The sequence below is a fragment of the Cheilinus undulatus genome, linkage group 16 (genome assembly GCF_018320785.1).
Source record: "Cheilinus undulatus linkage group 16, ASM1832078v1, whole genome shotgun sequence".
In the NCBI taxonomy this organism is placed as follows: domain Eukaryota; kingdom Metazoa; phylum Chordata; class Actinopteri; order Labriformes; family Labridae; genus Cheilinus; species Cheilinus undulatus.
In genome coordinates this window covers 40040979-40058474 of record NC_054880.1, presented here as the reverse complement: position 1 = coordinate 40058474, position 17496 = coordinate 40040979, and the positions used below count along the sequence as shown (strand labels likewise).

General features: G+C 39.3%; 2 protein-coding genes across 3 annotated transcripts in view; one reads left to right on the top strand and one right to left on the bottom strand.

The window, feature by feature from the left end:
* Window positions 1-4705: 4705 nt before the first annotated feature.
* On the bottom strand, window positions 4706-13533 carry trappc3 (trafficking protein particle complex subunit 3). Its single transcript, XM_041807938.1, has 5 exons — window positions 13377-13533; window positions 11453-11550; window positions 10239-10338; window positions 8884-9066; window positions 4706-5422 (listed from the first exon to the last, which is right to left on the bottom strand). Exons 1-5 carry the CDS (start codon window positions 13416-13418, stop codon window positions 5303-5305), a joined length of 543 nt encoding a protein of 180 aa, XP_041663872.1. The 5' UTR covers window positions 13419-13533; the 3' UTR covers window positions 4706-5302.
* Window positions 13534-14198: 665 nt separating this feature from the next.
* The window catches only part of smap2 (small ArfGAP2), a 40478-nt gene continuing 37180 nt past the window's right edge, over window positions 14199-17496 (top strand). The window contains exon 1 of one of the 2 annotated variants that reach the window (XM_041809602.1): window positions 14199-14600. In XM_041809602.1, coding sequence (XP_041665536.1) covers window positions 14495-14600 — 106 coding nt within the window. In that variant the 5' untranslated portion in view covers window positions 14199-14494. The remainder of the gene's footprint in view (window positions 14601-17496) is intronic. The other variant, XM_041809603.1, reaches the window with a different exon arrangement.

The following is a 17496-nucleotide window of genomic DNA, read 5'->3' as shown; positions in this document are numbered from 1 at the left end:
AGTAAAAAACTAGGGGGATGAATGGGGTTTTTACGGTTGGGATATCACAGGTTAGACATCACAGTTAAGTGACAGATACATCTGAGGGGGGGAAACAGCAACATATATGATGTATGGTATTAACACAAGGGTTGGGGATTAACTACCCACCAAATAGGTGTTTGTGCAGTGTTGGGTATATTTGCTTAATCTACCAGCTACAGCAGAAGGTAACAGTAGCATAATAGCGTAACCTTGCAAAGCAGATGGATTTGCCTGTTTCTGTGTTTCTCACTGGCGAATCCATCTTGCAAAGCTCCCATTTTAACAGTTTGGGCCTGTTTAGAAAGTGACAGGACCAATCAGTGTTGAGGGGCAGTACTTTCGGGCACAGCAGAGTCTTGACGTAAGCAAGCAGCGACAAGAGGCTGGTGAAACCATGGCGGAGGACATTAGCATGGATGCTGCTAGAGTGCCAGTTTTATCAGAACTTGATGACATTTCTTCATTAAAAGAAGAACAAAGAACAGCATTGAGTTGTTTTCTTTTCAAAAACAACAAAAGTCAGGTACTGATGTGTCTACAGTCGCCATGGTTGCATTATGCAGTTCTCTATGGATTTTACTCGTCAGTAGCGGCGCCCCTCGTTAGTGGCTACGATGTAACTTTTTTTGTTGCTCTGATTAGCTCGTAAAGATGTGACTGACAGAACATTCATCCAATCACCCTCCAAGTTTTTTTTCAAAGGCTCTGCCCTTTCCCAAATGTTGTCTATGGAAGATTTTCCGTGTAAGGCTAATAACAGGGTAATGTATGACAGAAACAATGCAAAGTGTATAGAAGTCGTCAGTGTTGTGCTTTGACCTCATGTGCAGAGCCATGCAACAGTGCACAACCAAGGAGCCCTGCCTCCTTCCTCTGTGTCTCAGTGCTGGTGTCAGTGTTTAAAATACAGGCAATGAATCAGGGATTTTCACACAGTAATGTTGATATCGCCTTCCTCCCAACCTTCCTCAGTGTGAGTTTGCGATTGTTACAGGTGGATTGAGTTGTATTGTAGGTCAGTGTCAGTGGCTGCTACCGCTGAAGCTAGCACATTTTTCCAGACCAAGCACTAGTACGTGTACTTACATTTGAGTACATAATGATACCGAGTACAAATAAGAGTACTCCGTGATACCATAACTGTTTTTATATATGTTCCTCATCCCTTCTCTTGACAGTTTACCAGTGCATGGTTTGTTGTGTGCACTACTTTTGTCATCCTCACTTATTTTAGAATATCACCAAACTGCAGACGCAGCTCCAACTTTGACTAATAATCATATACCAAGTTTAGTATCTGCTATGTTTTTATGAGTACAAGTACTTAGTCTTGGTATCGCACCGATACCCAATACTGGTGTCGGTATCTATGCATCCTTAGCTGAAGCATTTAGCTCAAACGCTGCCTTAATCTGCTGCCTTACACTATGGCAGAGTTCATCTGTCAGTTTGTTGTAGAGCTGTGTATGCGTACCACCTTATTTTGTCTTGTTGCTCTGATTGAACGTAACAGACTGAAAGTTGTGCTCTTCCCAAACGCTTTCTATGTAAGCGTTCACAGATGAACGTGAAATATATCCCTGCAATGGATATATGAAAGAGTTTATATGGTGTGTCAGGCCAGGCTAGCACCGCTAACATTAACCACAATCTGTAAACTATCTTTGCATCCTTATGGTGTGAAGTTGGTTTACAGGATGTATTTACTTGACTTTGGTCTGGTCGGCTAAACACGATCATAATTTGCATTTAGTTGGGCATGAAATTGTTCACCTAGGAACATCCCAACAATAAACTGGAAAGGTTAGACTCAGTTTTACTTGAGTCAAGCGTAGCAGTCAGTTCAAGCTGGTTCTACAGAATATGATCATTAGAGGAAGCGGGCTATGACGTGGGTCAATAGAGCAGCTGTAAATAGGCCAAGTCCCTATAATATCACTGAAAATCACTGCTCACAGTTGCTCCACTAAAGCTTTATTTCTGACAAGTTCTTGACAATGACAGTATCCTGCAATGATGTGGTTGACAAGCCTTTATCTTGTAACAGCTGATTTGGGAAGTTGGGGGCGTCTGAAAATACAAACAGAAGAGAAGTGAAACCTTAAACCACACAGACTGAACAAAGAAACTGAACACACAGTGACACCCATTGGGGGGATATGACATTGAGCATAGATAACAGCTACACCGGCTGTGTCGCTATCGGATAGATGCACCTCCCCTGACTCTTATAGCCACGTCATCACACTCTACAGATACAAAAAATAAGATATAGGCAATTGACAAGTCTACATACCATCGATAAAATAAACTGTAACTTGCACTTCCTTCATTTCAAAATAACTCACACAAACCTACACTTCCGCATCTGTGACCTTTTGTTTTCGTTTCCCTGTTGAACCAAACCCGTACTAAACCATGACCCCCAAACCAAGCTACAAATCGTGACCTCTGCGAACTGTTACACCCCTTTGGAAAACATTTGAAAAAGCATAAACAAGACCAAGAAATGGGAAAAAGCATAGTGACAGAATGAAAGAGGATGAGAAAAAAAGTGAGAAACTTCAGGATGGAAATAGCCAGAGTGGAGGTAGAAGAAAAGGGTTGTGATATTCAATAAGCACAGGTCAATACCAGTCTGTGGCTGGGCTTTACTGTCACAGCGTGCCTTCCACCATTTGTTTCCCATAAAGGCCACATGGAAACGTTTAGTTGGCTCAAAGCAGATCGGCGCACGTTGTCTAGGGCCCGTAACATTTGCTACTTGTTTTCCAGGTCTGTCCTAATAAAATTTTCTGAACAATACGGGAAAATGAAAGACATAATTTTAACAAAAACACAACAACATCATAAAATACGGCATCTCTGCAGGACTTCTTCATGGTTTTATAAGACTCCTGGTGTCTCAGCAACAGCTTATTTGTTTTCATTCTGAAACAACATCTGCGCTCTTGCAGGGGGAATAGAAAACACAGATACACAGGTTATGAGGAGTGAAGTCATAGCGCAGTGTTAGAAAGTTTGTAGTCTTTATTCACTGTTAAAATACTCAAACAAAAAGCTCTCACTAGGCATAGAGGTAGAAGTGCAGGAGAGGAAAAGTGGCCTTTTGGGTGTTTGGACAAGGTCCTTCCAGTGTGTATTAACACCTGTTTGTGAGTACAGTGATGGTAATAAATTCATCCTCACTTTTGCGTGTGTGTACAGTATGTGTGTATTTGTCAAGTCAAATTCCTGCAAGCATATGGCAGAGTAATACAGGTTTTCACAAATACACAAACCCAGCTGTCTATCCATCCCTCAGGTACACAGCTTTAATTCTGCCAAGTCATTTACATTGAGCTTCTGCACAAAAACTATTTCCTGCCCCCTTCCATCCAACATCCACATCACAGGCCTACAGGCTGCATAGATATGTGCACGTAATGTGTTGAGAGCTAAACTAATGGTTCACCAGGCTTACGGCTGTCGGGTTGCTTACACTCTCCACTATTTATCCTTTTAAATGAGCACTACCCCAGACAGGAGTCAGCAGGAGCTTAAGACGGTAAATAATACCAAGAAATCCCATCGTCATACATCTTTCCCAGGATTATACGGTACAAAGAGAGCATGCTGTCATCATTTGTCTAATCTGCAGCCAAATCAAAGCTAAAGACATGTTGGCAAAGGCCACTCTACTTAACTATAGCAAATTCCCTGCTCTTCCTATAGTCCTAATCTTAAAATAAGCCTTTTATTTATGAAGTCTGGCTACTCTCACCTTTACTCCCACAAATACAGGGAATGCATTTCTCTCACAGTACCCATCTTTGGCCAAAAAATGTTAAAACAACCTTACAAAAGCCTTAAACTGGGAACAATCTGACCTACAGCAGAGGAACTTAATGTACACAGCAACCTCTGGTGGCTTTTTGGAGAATTTTACCCCAAGTGGCCGCTTTTAAAACAGTAAAAGCAGAAATGGGTTCATGTAATAGCAGCTATAAAATAGGATGTGTAGAGCCTGGAGGTTTCCAGCAGCTAATAGCTGACAGATTTTTCCAAAAGGAAATCCCTATCTTACAATCTCATCCTCTAAGTGCTTTCAGCAGAGTCGTGAGTTTGGTACAAATGTTATTGTAAGGTTACACAATAACACACAAAAAAGACAAGGAATAAGAAAACACTGCAAATGTTTTAGTTGTATCCAGACCAGATTCCTGTTCCTAAAGAAAGACCAGGGTTTGATTTGTGTTTTCACGTGTATGTGCATGTGTTTGTGAAAGGCCACCTGTGTTTGCAGTTATTGACGAGGTGCGCAGGGGTCTAAATGAGAGGTTCTGTTCGTTCCCTCTGGGTAAAACCATTCACAGGTGTGACAGCCAGGACCAAGCACTGCTGTTTTGTTTTTTTTCCTACGCACACGCATGCACAACCAGAGCGCCACAAGCATGCAGATTACTTCCATGTACCCTGAACAAACACAAGAGAGGCATTAGGACTGTTATTGTTTGCCTTTGCAGAGCGGCTGCAGTAATCAAAAGGACTAACGCTCCGGCGGTACACTGAAGCAGAGCTGACAAGGTGCTACAGAGGACACAGTGTGCACACAACATGTGCGACTCATTAAAACTATTCCAAATTGTGCAATAGGCATGTAATAAAATGTCACGTCTCTAACAAACACACAAGCATCATCTCAAATATATCAACTTTATTTGACATACCCATCCACATAAATTAACATGCCTTATAATTGGCAGCAATAGTGTGATTTCTTAAAAAAAGAAAAACATAGAAACATAATATTGTAAGGTTTTCCAGCCTTGAAACAAAAAAGTAGTCAAAACATAGCCAAATAAAAGACTTTTTCTTTTATCATCAACTGAAAAACAAAGAATCTGCTCTCTTTAACAGCGACAGCTGCTATCACAGCAAAGATCTTCAGTGTTTTCCCAACAGAACGGCGCTAAAACACTTTTTCAGACTCTTCTATCCATAGTATCAGGGCCATGTGATAATCTTGAGTTGTGGTTCAGTTGTATACAGGGTTTTTGTTTTCCACCACAGTCTCTTCTGGCATCCATCCTTGAGTCACAGGGGAGTAAGATGGTAGAAATGGAGGATTTTTTTAAATTTACATTTCAGACAAGTAACATGACTAGGATAGTAAACATCTGCTCCAGTAATATACCACCCATCATGATGTGTTCAGTTCTTGATGATTCATCCTTTCAGTCAGTAAGTGAAGCTGTTCTCCCCTAGTGAGACACGAATAGTGGAGGGAATGTTTCCATCACTCGTCTCCTGCAGGGAGATTTTCTTCGATCCTCTTGATAAACTTCATGCGGATTTCCGTCACATTGTCCCCTCTCAGAGTGTCCTGAGCAAATCTCACATCCACAGCCATCTGGACCTAAAACAGAAACATCATCATTGATTTTTCTTAGCATGAGTTAAGTGGGACAAACACTACAAGATAATCATGACAATTTTTCAGATTTTCTCCCTTTCCAACTTCAGTAATGACTGTTATTACATGCTTCTGAAGATTATCTTGTCAGGCTTTTCAGTGGTGTGAGGTGTGTGATTTTACCCTCCTCCATCTGAGCAGATCAGAGCCTGTTCCACTTGAACTGGAAATGTTAAGTATCTTTAATATTTATCATCAGAAATTCTGCTGTGTGTAGGGGGGCATCAAGGAGGGTGGATTGTCAGTGGAAAAAAACGATAGTTTATCAGTAGTGGTGGGCGGCACACAAGGCCTTAACCAGTGTTGCTCAGCCCTGCTCAAATTGCCAAATTTTTGAAAAATACCTTTGCAAGAGCCAAAATCTAAGTGGTGAAAAGCAGCAAAAGTGGGTGAAAAGGGACAAGATAGGCATAAAATGACAAAAAGGGTGAGCAGTGAAAAAAAAAAACAGGTACAGGTGGTAAAAATTGTCAAAAACCAACAAAAACGTGTCAAAAAATAAAAGAAAAATTGACCAAAATGGGCAAAAAGCAGCAAGGAGTGGCAAAAATGGGGAAAAAATGGGCATCTAATGGCAAAAGGCAGTTTAAATAGATGAAAAGTGTCAAAATGGCAAAAAGGGGAAAATTGCAAATAGCAAAAAGCACAAAAAAAGCAAAAACTGGTGAAAAGGGCCAAAAATAAGATAAAAAATAAAGCAGAAACGAATTAAAAGTGGCAAAAAAATTAAAAATATTGCAAAAAAAACTGCAAATAAGGGCAACAGAAATGTACAGTCAAAAAATAAAGGTTGACAGTTGAATTAGACAATTACAGCCAATCGTCTAAGTGTGGGAAACAAATTGATTAATGAGGAAATAATGTTTCAAATTAAGACATAAAAGAGCCACACGTTCAGTATCACTGGCCTAAACGATGCCTCGGTTAGCAAAACATAGTGATATGTGACAGCCAACAACTCAGTCTGAATCATCACCATGTTACGCTCAAACATTACAGGCAGGCAGGTAACTAACCAAACGTCACCCACTCGTGTCATTGTAATTAACATGCAGCAAAGTAAACCGGTAAAACATGTTCTCTCCACTCCAGATTTGATGTCTGTAATAAGAGAAACATGCAAGGTGCTCACACTGCAAGGCATCTCTGTTGGCCTGTCTGGGGCTTTAACAAAGCCGAGTGCTGCATTGGATCAGCTCAGTTTGTCTTTAAGCCAGCGCTGCAGCAATTCATCTTTTTAACAGCATTAACAACTGTTTAGAGGTGTCTTTAAACTCAGGACTCCCTTGTTTTAAGTCTATGAAGATTCAAAGAAGCAGGTTGTGGCGCTTTCATTGTGAACGTCCACATCAGGAAATATAGAAAAGCCAACAGAAGCTTGACACCTGATAAGGACAGGAATAATATCTTAAACTACAAAGCAGTTAGAAAGAAGAGAACACAGAGGCACTTATAAAATCTATTTTCTGTGATCTTATGCTCAGACATGAGTTGAATACAGGGAAAGAAGGGAAGTTGTAAAACCTGAATATGCATTTAAATGCATTACCTTTTAATTTTGTAGCACAGAAACAAAAAACTGTCACCATAAAGGGCAAAAAATACTGTGGAATACATTTTAGGGCAGCTGGGATTGGCTCCAGCCCCCTGCGGCCCCAAACAGTTTAAGTGGTGAACAGTGCGATAAAATGTATTCCCACTCTTAGATGTTTAACCCTTTTATTTTATTAATCAATTATGGTCAATATAATTCAGCTTTTTTAACCAAAAAAAAACCTTTAAATGTCAATGTGAAAACAGAATTCATTAAAGTAATGTCAATTAAACAAAAATATGTGATGTAAAATAAGTGACATAAATATTCACTTTAAAGTGACTGACCTAATTCAACAGAGGTCCAGCCTAACTCACTGGTGCTAGTAGTCTCACAATTAGTGATATGGGGATCACCTGAGTGCAGTGAATGTGTCTCAAGTGACTGTAGTACAAAGACACCTGTGTCTGGAAGGTCCAGTTACTGGTTAATCACTATTCCTGGCTACCACTACACTACTAAAACAAAAGAACTCCCCAAGCAATTCAGAGAAAAAGTATTTGAAAAGCATAAGTCAGGGGATGGTTACAAAAAAATTTCCAATGCACTGAACATCCACCAGAGGTCAGTTTAATCCATTTTCAAGAAATTGAAGGAATATGGCACGTCTGCCTCAATCAGGCCGTCCTCACAAACCGAGTGACCGTGCAAGAAGGAGACTAGTGAGAGAGGCCACCAAGTAACTTCTGACTACCGGGAAGGAGTTACAAGCTTCAGCAGCTGAGATGGGAGAGACTCTGCATACAAGTGTTGCCCGGGTTCTTCTCCAGTCAAAGCTTTATGACAGAGTGGCAAAAAGAAAGACAAACAGCATGTGGGAGACTCCATGGTCAAGTGGAAGAAGGTCTTTCGGTCTGATGAGACCAAAATGGTGCTTTCTAGACATCAGACAAGATGCTATTTTGGCGGAGACCAAACACTGCATATCACCACAAACACACCATCCCCACTGTGAAGCACAGTGGTGGCAGCATCATGCTGTGGGGATGCTTCTCGACAGCTGGCCCTGGAAGGCTTGGAAAGGTAGAGCGTAAAATGAATGGGGCAAAATATAGGAAAATCCTGGTGAGCAATCTTATTCAGTCTGCAAGAGTAGTACAGCTTTGGAGAAGATGTACTTTCAAGCAAGACAATGAGCCAAAGCATACAGGGAAAGCTACACAGAAATGGTTTAAAGACATAAGGGTAGAATGGCAGAGTCAAAGCTCAGACCTAAATCCAACAGAGAATTTGTGGCTGGACTTGAAATGGCTGTTCATGCTCGATCCCCGTGCCACCTGACAGAGGTTGAGCAGTTTTGAAAGGAGGACTGGATTAAAACTGTAGTGTTCAAATGTGCAAGCTTTATTGAGACCTATCCACACAGCGTCAGTGTTGTGATCAAAGCCAACGGTGCATCTGCTAAATACTAACTTAAAGGGAGTGAATATTTATGCATTCACTTATTTTTCATTACATATTTTATTTAATTGATGTTACTTTAAAGAACTCTGTTTTCATTTTGACATTAAGGAAGTTTTTTTTTTCAAGAAAGCCAAATTATATTGACCATGATTTATAAGATCTATGTAACAGTAAAACATCCTTTTTAAAGGCACTGTAGGTAATGGATGGATGTCAGGGTCTCTCACATTTTCAAAATTGGTTAGGATTTCAAAAATATATGTGTGTGCCAGGCTTTAGATGATGTTTTTAAGTAAAAGTAGACAATAGATAAGATAACATTACACAGCCATGTTTCTAACGTGGGTCTCTTTAAGACCGATCATAAAGATGTTCTCCTTAAAATGAACGTGGAACTCAACCGTACCATCTCCAGGGCTCCCCTGAGGACTCCACACAGAAGGTTGGAGTAGATCAGCGTGCTGTGGTTGTCTGGGAGCTCCACAAAATCTACAAGCGGGTTGTTCTCAAGGATGAGTGAGAATTCATCTCCTGCTGGGCTCCAGTTGGTCACACTGGGGGTGATTCCTAGATACATCTTGAATGCAACCTAACAGCACAGAGAAGGAAGACAAGAATGCAGGACTTATCATTTGAGATCCTGACATATGATTTCATATCCATTTAGTTAGAATAAGTACATTTTTAAAATGGTGACAATCATGGCCATAGGCTTTCAGTTACTGTTTTCTGTTAAGGTGGCAGAACTAAAGTCGTACAACACTGAGGATTAATGCAGTTTGAATACAATTGTGTAAAATGAATCTATGGCCTAACTACCAGTGATCACTTACTCAGTGCACATGCATGTAACCTAATGCTCATCACCAAACCAGTGGACTTGTGTGAAACAGATGCAGTAACCGTCCCTGTGACTACAACTAAGCTATGGGCAAACATCAAATTAGTACCTGCACACACCTGAGAGCTGCCGTCCCTGGCTTCCTTTCCTTTCAGCTCTCTGTCCCTGTGACGCTTTCTCATGCATGCAAAGTTCACTCAAGATAGTGAGATTGTAGTCACTCCAATGAAAATATACACTGGCGATAGACTGATTTTTATCTTTTATATAGAAAATGATATGGTAGTTAGAAAAATCTGTTTCTGAATGTAAAACAGACCTCCTTCATTTATATTTAACCGATGAAGGACGATGGCAGACTGAGAGTTTAGCCCGAGGCCATCTGATATCCTCAAGCAGGGCTATCAATGAGCCTTCCAAACCGCTGTCCCTCAGTGGTCCTCCGTTTACAGACATGGCCCTTCTCTTTATGACCTGAGCCAGGTCCCTGAGCTAGTGTGGGGTTACAACCGTGGAATGACTCCACAAGCAAGCCGCAATAACAGCTGGAGTATGGAACAGACTCTGGATGCATGTTTTAAAGTTAAACCAAAGACTGAAATTGAACACTAAATGTGCATCACCTCCCTGAAAGATGAGATTATATTTATTTCCACATGTGCGAATCCTTGCCACTTGAAATAAAATTACAAAAGGCAAAGAGGAATGTGATCGCATCCTTAGGTTTAGAAGGATGCATACTTGAAGTGAGTCACAAATATTAGTTTTCCCTACCCCTCCTTTCTAAGGTTAGGATGTTTCATCACAATCATTCTCTCTAATCTTTCTTTCCCTGTTGTCTCGCAGCTGCCTTCTTTTCTGCCTCCATCTTGGAATAAGTCCACGGTCATGCTCTGATTGGCCTGGACCCTTCCAATTACCTTAGCGATGACATCCGCTGTTTCTCGGAAATCCTGACACCTGCCGATGCTGGAGCGTGCCAGGAAGTCCTCAATCAGACGCACTCCAATGTTATAACCCCTATGAAAGAAAAACACAAGTGGAAAATTGATAGAAAAGAGATAGATATGGTTCCAAATGTTCCTGGTCATCTTTAGGTAATACACTTGGCAGGTACTGGCAATCATGATCTAAAGGCCATGGCAACTTATCCTCACTACAGGATCTGAGGCCAACTGATGCGTCCCAGCCCAAACATGGTGAGCCTTGGACTGGTTAGCTGGTGACTCGCAGAGTGGGCACATCAGACTCACTGCCTTCTAAGGCCAGATGAGACAACCCTCATCGTGATTAGCTTGGAGAGGGCTTAGGGTTGCTGCACAACCAGAAAAGCAAAGCACAGCCAGTCCAAAGTCCTGTCAGCGTGACAGGATGTTATGAAATTTTTTTGTTTTAAACCCGTCTATTTTTCCTAATCTTATTTTGGTGAAGAACTGTATCCAGCAGCTTCTTCCAACGAAATGTTCTTTTAAAAAAATGTTTGTGTTCTCTTCTTCAAAGGCCCGTATGAATTCAAAGAAATAACAAGACCCTTGGGGAACCTCTGACACAGGAGTGTTAGACTTAAAAGCTGATTATGTCATCTCTCTGCAGAAGTTTGTCAGGAGATGTTACACAGAGAGGCTGGCAAAATGTGTCAGAGTGGTGTGAAGGTGTGAGTTAAAGGGAGAAGGATCATAGGCCAGAAAAATCATTACTTTCCTCTTGGTTAGACAAGCAAAAGACACACGTTGACATGTGGACTCAATAAAATCTCAGGCACGTATTATTCTGTGCAGATGTTACACCACTTTATATTGCAAATAAAATGATATTAAATGATTAAACAGATGAAAATCACAGGAAATATTTATGTTCAGTACTGTAAGTAACTCTGGTATGGCATAATATGGAAATGGCCATAGCTGCTATATAAGACTAAGTAAGCTATCAACTAGGTCAACAGAAGTATAAGAAAAATCCTCTAATTTTAATGCAACAGACAAAAATAAGAAGATTTAATGTTCTCTGTTTTTACATTAGTAATAAATATTTTTTTTATGTTCTCAGACCAGTAATTCTAGTCAAACTTTTGACATCTACAGCACAACAAACAGATGAAAGCATAGCTAATGGTAACACAAGGGATACGTACATCTTGTCCAGTTGTTTATTGACTTCCTCGTCGTTCTCATAGTCCTTACAGAGCTGGGTGACCAGGGCTCCGTAGGTCAGCGTGAACAGCTCAGAATTCTACAACACAGGACAAAAACAATATTTTCATTCTATTTAAGTAGCTCAAATAATAAAACTGTAGCTAAATATTGCTCTTAAGAGCAAGAAACATTATTCAACCTTTAAATCTATGGTTCTCAAATTGTGTGGCAAGGAACACTAGTGGGTGTTGAGGCAAGTCTAGGTGTGCCTTGAGTACTGGCAAAATCATGCATTATTACTACAACGGCGCAAAAACTAAAGACACTATAACACGTTTTAAAGACACAATTTTGCTTAGATATGAATATGGTGTGCCTTGAGATTTTGCCTCGATGTCAGGTGAGCCTTGAACAAAAAAGTTTGAATACCACTGCTTTAAGTAACAAAAATTTAAACTTTTATGTACAATGCTTAACAAATTTATTAGACCACCTGTCAAATTTATCTCAAAGACCATCCAGCATCATGAAGTGCTTTAATACGGACTCTTTCATTTTCAGTGAGCTCTCCCATGTTTTACCATTTAGAACAGGAATGAGGGATTTCAAACTGAATTCACCCAAATTTGAGCCGGCTCACTGGGCTTCTCTGAGAAGTCAGAAATTAATCAAGCTTAACATTCAAGCACTAAAACTCATTTTTCTGTTCAGGAATGCAAGTAAATAACTATAATTTGACATATTAATCAAGAAATAATAATGTCATTTACAATTTTTTTTAGGGTTTTTTTGTAAATCAGTAAATTTGAAATTCATGGATAACAATAATAGTTATATTTTAGCATCAAAAATATCATTTGGGTTAAAGAGCTTCTACATATTGGTGTATTAACCATTGCAGAAACATAAAAATGATTTTGGTAATTACCAATGCTGTTAATTTAGGGCAGCTGTGGCATAAACCTTACTTTGGTTAGGGTTAGTTTGGTCTAATAAATTTGTTTTGGGCTGTATATGTAGGAAATTAGTCAAATCTTGAAACAAAGCAGAAAAGGTTTGAGAGACTTTTTTTCTTTTACCATATAAAAGCATCATATCACCCTCAAATGATTAATGAAATACACAAATACTGGTCAATTAGTTAGTGCTGGAACAAAAAGTTTTGCAATATCCACACTTTATAAGTACTTGGTTGCTCTCCTATATTAATCAAAAACTTCAGCATTACCCCAGCTCTAATCAGCTCCCTTTACTCAGTGTTGGGAAAGGCATGCAAAAGGATACAGGACTTATTTCTTCATCTGAAAGCGTTACAACTTAACCTAACCCTTTCAAAAGTATAGGTTTGCATTTCTGCAGCTTAATCTGTTTATAAACCTTACGTAGTCTTAACACTATTAATACAAGTGCTGTGTTATTATTTATTGTACTCACAACAATGGTTGTGTCTTTCTTACAGAAATAAATATCCAATGTGCAGATTGACAGGTCCAACACTTCCCTTGGTTCAGGAAGACGTGACTTCCAGTAACAGTTCAATTGAGTATTTATGTTAATAAATGGCATTAATGTTTTCAAGATGTGAATAAAACTTCGGCCTTTCTTGCAATTTTTGTTTTCATTTTGAAAATGTTGCATAAAAATGAATAGAGTCAGCTAGCCATTTAGCTTGAGTGCTCGACCGCACGGCAATTCTTATGGTCGCCAGTTCTGAACAAAAGATGAAACCGTTAAAACTCTCCATTCAACTTATTTTCATAGGTCTAGAAACACCTCTAGGACAAATACGAGTGACTGACGTGCTGTTTAGTCTGCAGGAGGACGGCGTAGATAGTTGTACCGTTAGCTTAAAGGCTACGGCTAGCATTCTGCTAGCCCGGCTAGCTAGTTTTGGCTGATGTTAATCCTACGGGATTCGCCTACCATCTTCTTGCTGTCTGTTGTTCGGTTGGATTGCCGGGACATTGTGGACAGTGTTACAGGATTACACAGGTGGCGATGCGATATTAATCCTTTATTTATTTGATTCTGGCTGAGGAGATATTTCCGTAATCACCAGGTCAGTCACGCACTTCCGTTAATGTCAAGCCGGACGGATTCAAACTTTAACTTCCGGTTGTGCTTCAAATTAAAAGCCACCACTGTAAAATAACACGGCATGATAGATTACACGGAGCTAACTTTTTCGACAAGTTATATGATAAAAGAACTTTTATTGTATTCTTTTAGTTGATTTTCTAGCATTTGGCACAGCTGTGATGATAGAAAAACAAAATAAAGTTCTTATTTTGAATTAAAAAACAGTTCTACTTTCGTCTAGTGCCTCACTTGCTTGATACTCGGTCAGGTGTCTAATATTTACTCGCTGTTTTTCTCTTTTTAAATTCTTTGTCGCCGACTTGTGTTTTGGAGAGGAATAGAAAACCACAGAGACTGTTTTCTGAAAACTTTCTCATGATTGACCACAAGATGGCAGCATGCTAAATATTTTTTCACTAGTAAGACGAGCCAAAACACCTTACACACTCTTTAAAGCCATTTAAAATTTATCTTAATTGTATAACATCGCTGTGAAATGTGGTAAATTTTAATATCATTTTGAAACTAAAATGCTTAATAACAATCACAACCATATGTCACTGTGTGAGTGCGCTTTAGCGCATGTGTGAGTTAAAGGTAGAGAGAACGAGAGAGAGAGAGGGTGAGAGAGAGAGAGAGCTGGAGGAGTCAGACGGCTACCAATTAGTGAGATGTAATAGATGCACGCCTAAACAACATTTTCTTTTCCTCTTTATCTCATGGTGTTTTCTTTCACGTTATACGTTTTGGCTAGAGTATTTGCATTTCAAATGACCCGCATGCTGGTTGGCTGGAAAACAATCATCCCATCGTTGTGAACAAACTCGCTCTGCTTTCGCCGAGGAGGAAGAGGAACGGAGCACCTCGGCTGCGCACGCCGCGCTTTAATTCAGACAAACCAGAGGCTATTTGACAATAGCCGGCTCGGACTGTAGGGGCTGTGGAGGAGGTGGACCGGGGCGATGATGACGGGCAAATCTGTGAAAGATGTTGACAGATACCAGACTGTCCTCAACTCTTTACTGGCTCTGGAGGAGAACAAATTCTGCGCTGACTGCGAATCTAAAGGTAGGTGTCCTCATCCTCGTCGTGCCTGCAAACAGCGTGCATCCACCTTCGTGCTCGTTTACTACGCGAGAAAATGCGGCATTGCATTCATCACCCATCGGCCAATTACGTTGTACTATGGTGCAGGACACGGGTATACATCCTCACAAGGCTGAGGCATGGCAGGCGGCTGGAACATGCTACCTTAATAGGGTATCCATAATCACCAGGGAGCCACTTTACGTTAGGTTTAATGAGGATCACCTCTCATATGAGTAGGTTTCTGTGCTAGATAACCATACTAAGAGATAAAAATGTCACCATTAGTGAAAATAGCCCAATTTACATGAACCCTTACAAGACACCTGAGGCTCCCTGAACCTCAATATGGAAACTATTATGATTTCAGACAGACAATGAGTCACTTACTCTGACTTTGAGTCACCCTGAACACATTGTTCCTGCAGGCTTAATGTAAATGGGGACAAAGAGAAGCCCAACGCTTAACAGAAGGGCTCTAAAACATCCATACTTTTTTATGGCTTTAACATAAATTTATGGTGACTCCTTTAGACTCAGGAAAGTGTAAGACAGTGGATCAAGTGGTTTTAAATCTGCTGAAATCACCCTAAGATGTTTTCTAGGATCATTTTATTTAATCTTAATAACAAGACACTCAGGTGTGTTTCATTGGTTTGTTTGTAGGCCTTGAACTATTTCATCAGCTATTTTGCTAAACCAGTTCTACCATGCTGCTGCTGCAAACAGTAAACACCAATGTTTTGGTTACAAATACGTTGACCTGGAAGCTGAAGTGATTCTACAGCATTCTTTCTGAGGTAAGCTTCAGGATACCAGACAGATCTATAAGTCTGGGATGATTTAAACATGTACATCCAACTGTAGAGCAGTGCATATTTGCAGATAGAGTGATATCATTTAAAGGAAAGACTCCCAAGTTGTTGATTATCAGTTCTGTTGTGCTGATTGACAGTTCTGTTGTATCCCTTTTTAAGATAATGACATGTCTTACAGTGTAAATTTTGGCGGCTATTTTTAATTTTAGTCTTAGTTTTAGTCTTTAAATGAAATTTATCTTAGTTTTAGTCAAATTTTAGTCATTTCTATTCTTTTTAGTTATAGTCTAGATTAAGTCAACGAAAACTCAAAACATTTTAGTCTAGTTTTAGTCCGTAAAAAGTCCTCACATTTTAGTCTTTACTTTTAGTGCAAGCATTTATTTTTTTTGCCTAAATCTGGTACCAAATCATGGTAGTGTGTTCTCTGCACCCTGCTGAACCTGGGGTCTCTGCTTTCTACAGCTGAGAGGCAGAAGAGATACAGATGCATTGTTTTTTTTTTGTTTTTTTGTTTTTTTTTCGGATTTACCCACAGTGGAGCGATTTTACAGATTTTGAATGTCTCACAAAAAAACTACACTAAATTTTAGTCTAGTTTTATTCATCTTGACAAATACCAAACTTAGTTTTTGTCAGTTTTAGTCATCACAGATCTATTTTTGTTAGTCTTAGTCTAGTTTTTTTTAATGGGAGAAAAAAGGCTGTCAACGAACATTTTTAGTCATAGGTTTAGTCGACAAAATTAACACTGATGACTTGTTGCAAACAACTTCTCACTTTTATAATAAACATCTTTTTAATTATTATTTTGGCATATTTTTACTAACCTGGCACACCACAGACTGTTTCATATGTCCATTATGGTACAATTCGATATGATACACTTTACTGTCCCCTTAGGGAAATCTGTCTTGGACTCCATGTGCTGCACACTTCAAGCTGCCAGATAATAACATAAGTCAGTGGTTCCCAAAGTGGGGGTTGGGACCCCCTGGCAGGTCGCGAAACACTGAGAGGGGGTTGCTAGATGAATATTTTAAAATGATTTTAAATGACATATTTGGCCCATTTTTGTAGAAATGTTTGCATTAATTCAGTTCAGTGGTCATCTGGTGAAATTGATGTTGAAATCAAAGTCATGTTGGTGAAATCCTTAAAATGTAGTTTTGCACATGGCTATTCTTGAAGGGGACACAGCTAGTTCAGCTATGCCTCAAGTACCATCAGGGACCGTTGGATCCCCAGTCTCCGTCACTGTAATTCTAGGGGTTGTGGGCAGAGAAGTTTGGGAATCCCCTATGTAATTGATAACTAACAATAACAACAATGACCTTGTGTACACAGAGTTGCAAGTATCAATAAAAGATGCAACCACATAACCCAAACATATCGCACATACCCATATTGCAAGGTTTTCCTAGAAATTGTTTTAAAATGCTAATAATAAATAACAACAAGGAAAAATAAAATACAGCAAGATAAAATATAAGGTAAAAGATAAGATAGCATTATGATGTTATTGCACAATATGGCTACAACTTCCTACAGAGCTGATCGATTTGGAAAAATAATCTTTGCATTTTTTCCCAAATTGTTTGATAACAAAGTAATATGCAATTAATTTTTAAAGTTCCTTCTCTTGTATTTCACAAAAAAAAGCAAAGATCATTCTTTTTTTATACACAATATTTGGTAGAATCAATAAAGGCTAAACACTCTGAAAAGATATCTCATTGTGATTATTTTGATTCATTGTAAATGTGATATTTTTTTAAGGGAAAGGTCTTCTTCATTTTATAAAAGAAAAAACGTATGCAAACACAAGGACAGTAAGATTTTTTGCAAACTATTCTTTTAAAAAACTGATACATGAATGTTTGAATGATGTGCAGAGCATATCATCTTTTCAAAAAGTATATTAAACTGGTATTTTGACACATTTAGGTTAAAGAAATATTGCATCTTCTGGGATCTTTGAAATTGCACAACGCCATACTACAGTTGAATCCAAATTTCAGTAAATTGCCCGGCCCTAATCCTAACTGAGGTGGGCACAA

Bases quoted from the DNA above. Each gene is read 5' to 3' on its own strand.
- trappc3 (XM_041807938.1), bottom strand. From the start codon at position 13,418: ATGTCCCGGCAATCCAACCGAACAACAGACAGCAAGAAGATG. The intron at 10,339-11,452 runs GTACGTATCCCT...TTTCTTTCATAG, and splicing joins AATAAACAACTGGACAAGAT to GGGTTATAACATTGGAGTGC. The intron at 9,067-10,238 runs GTAATTGGAAGG...CTGTGCTGTTAG, and splicing joins CAGCGGATGTCATCGCTAAG to GTTGCATTCAAGATGTATCT.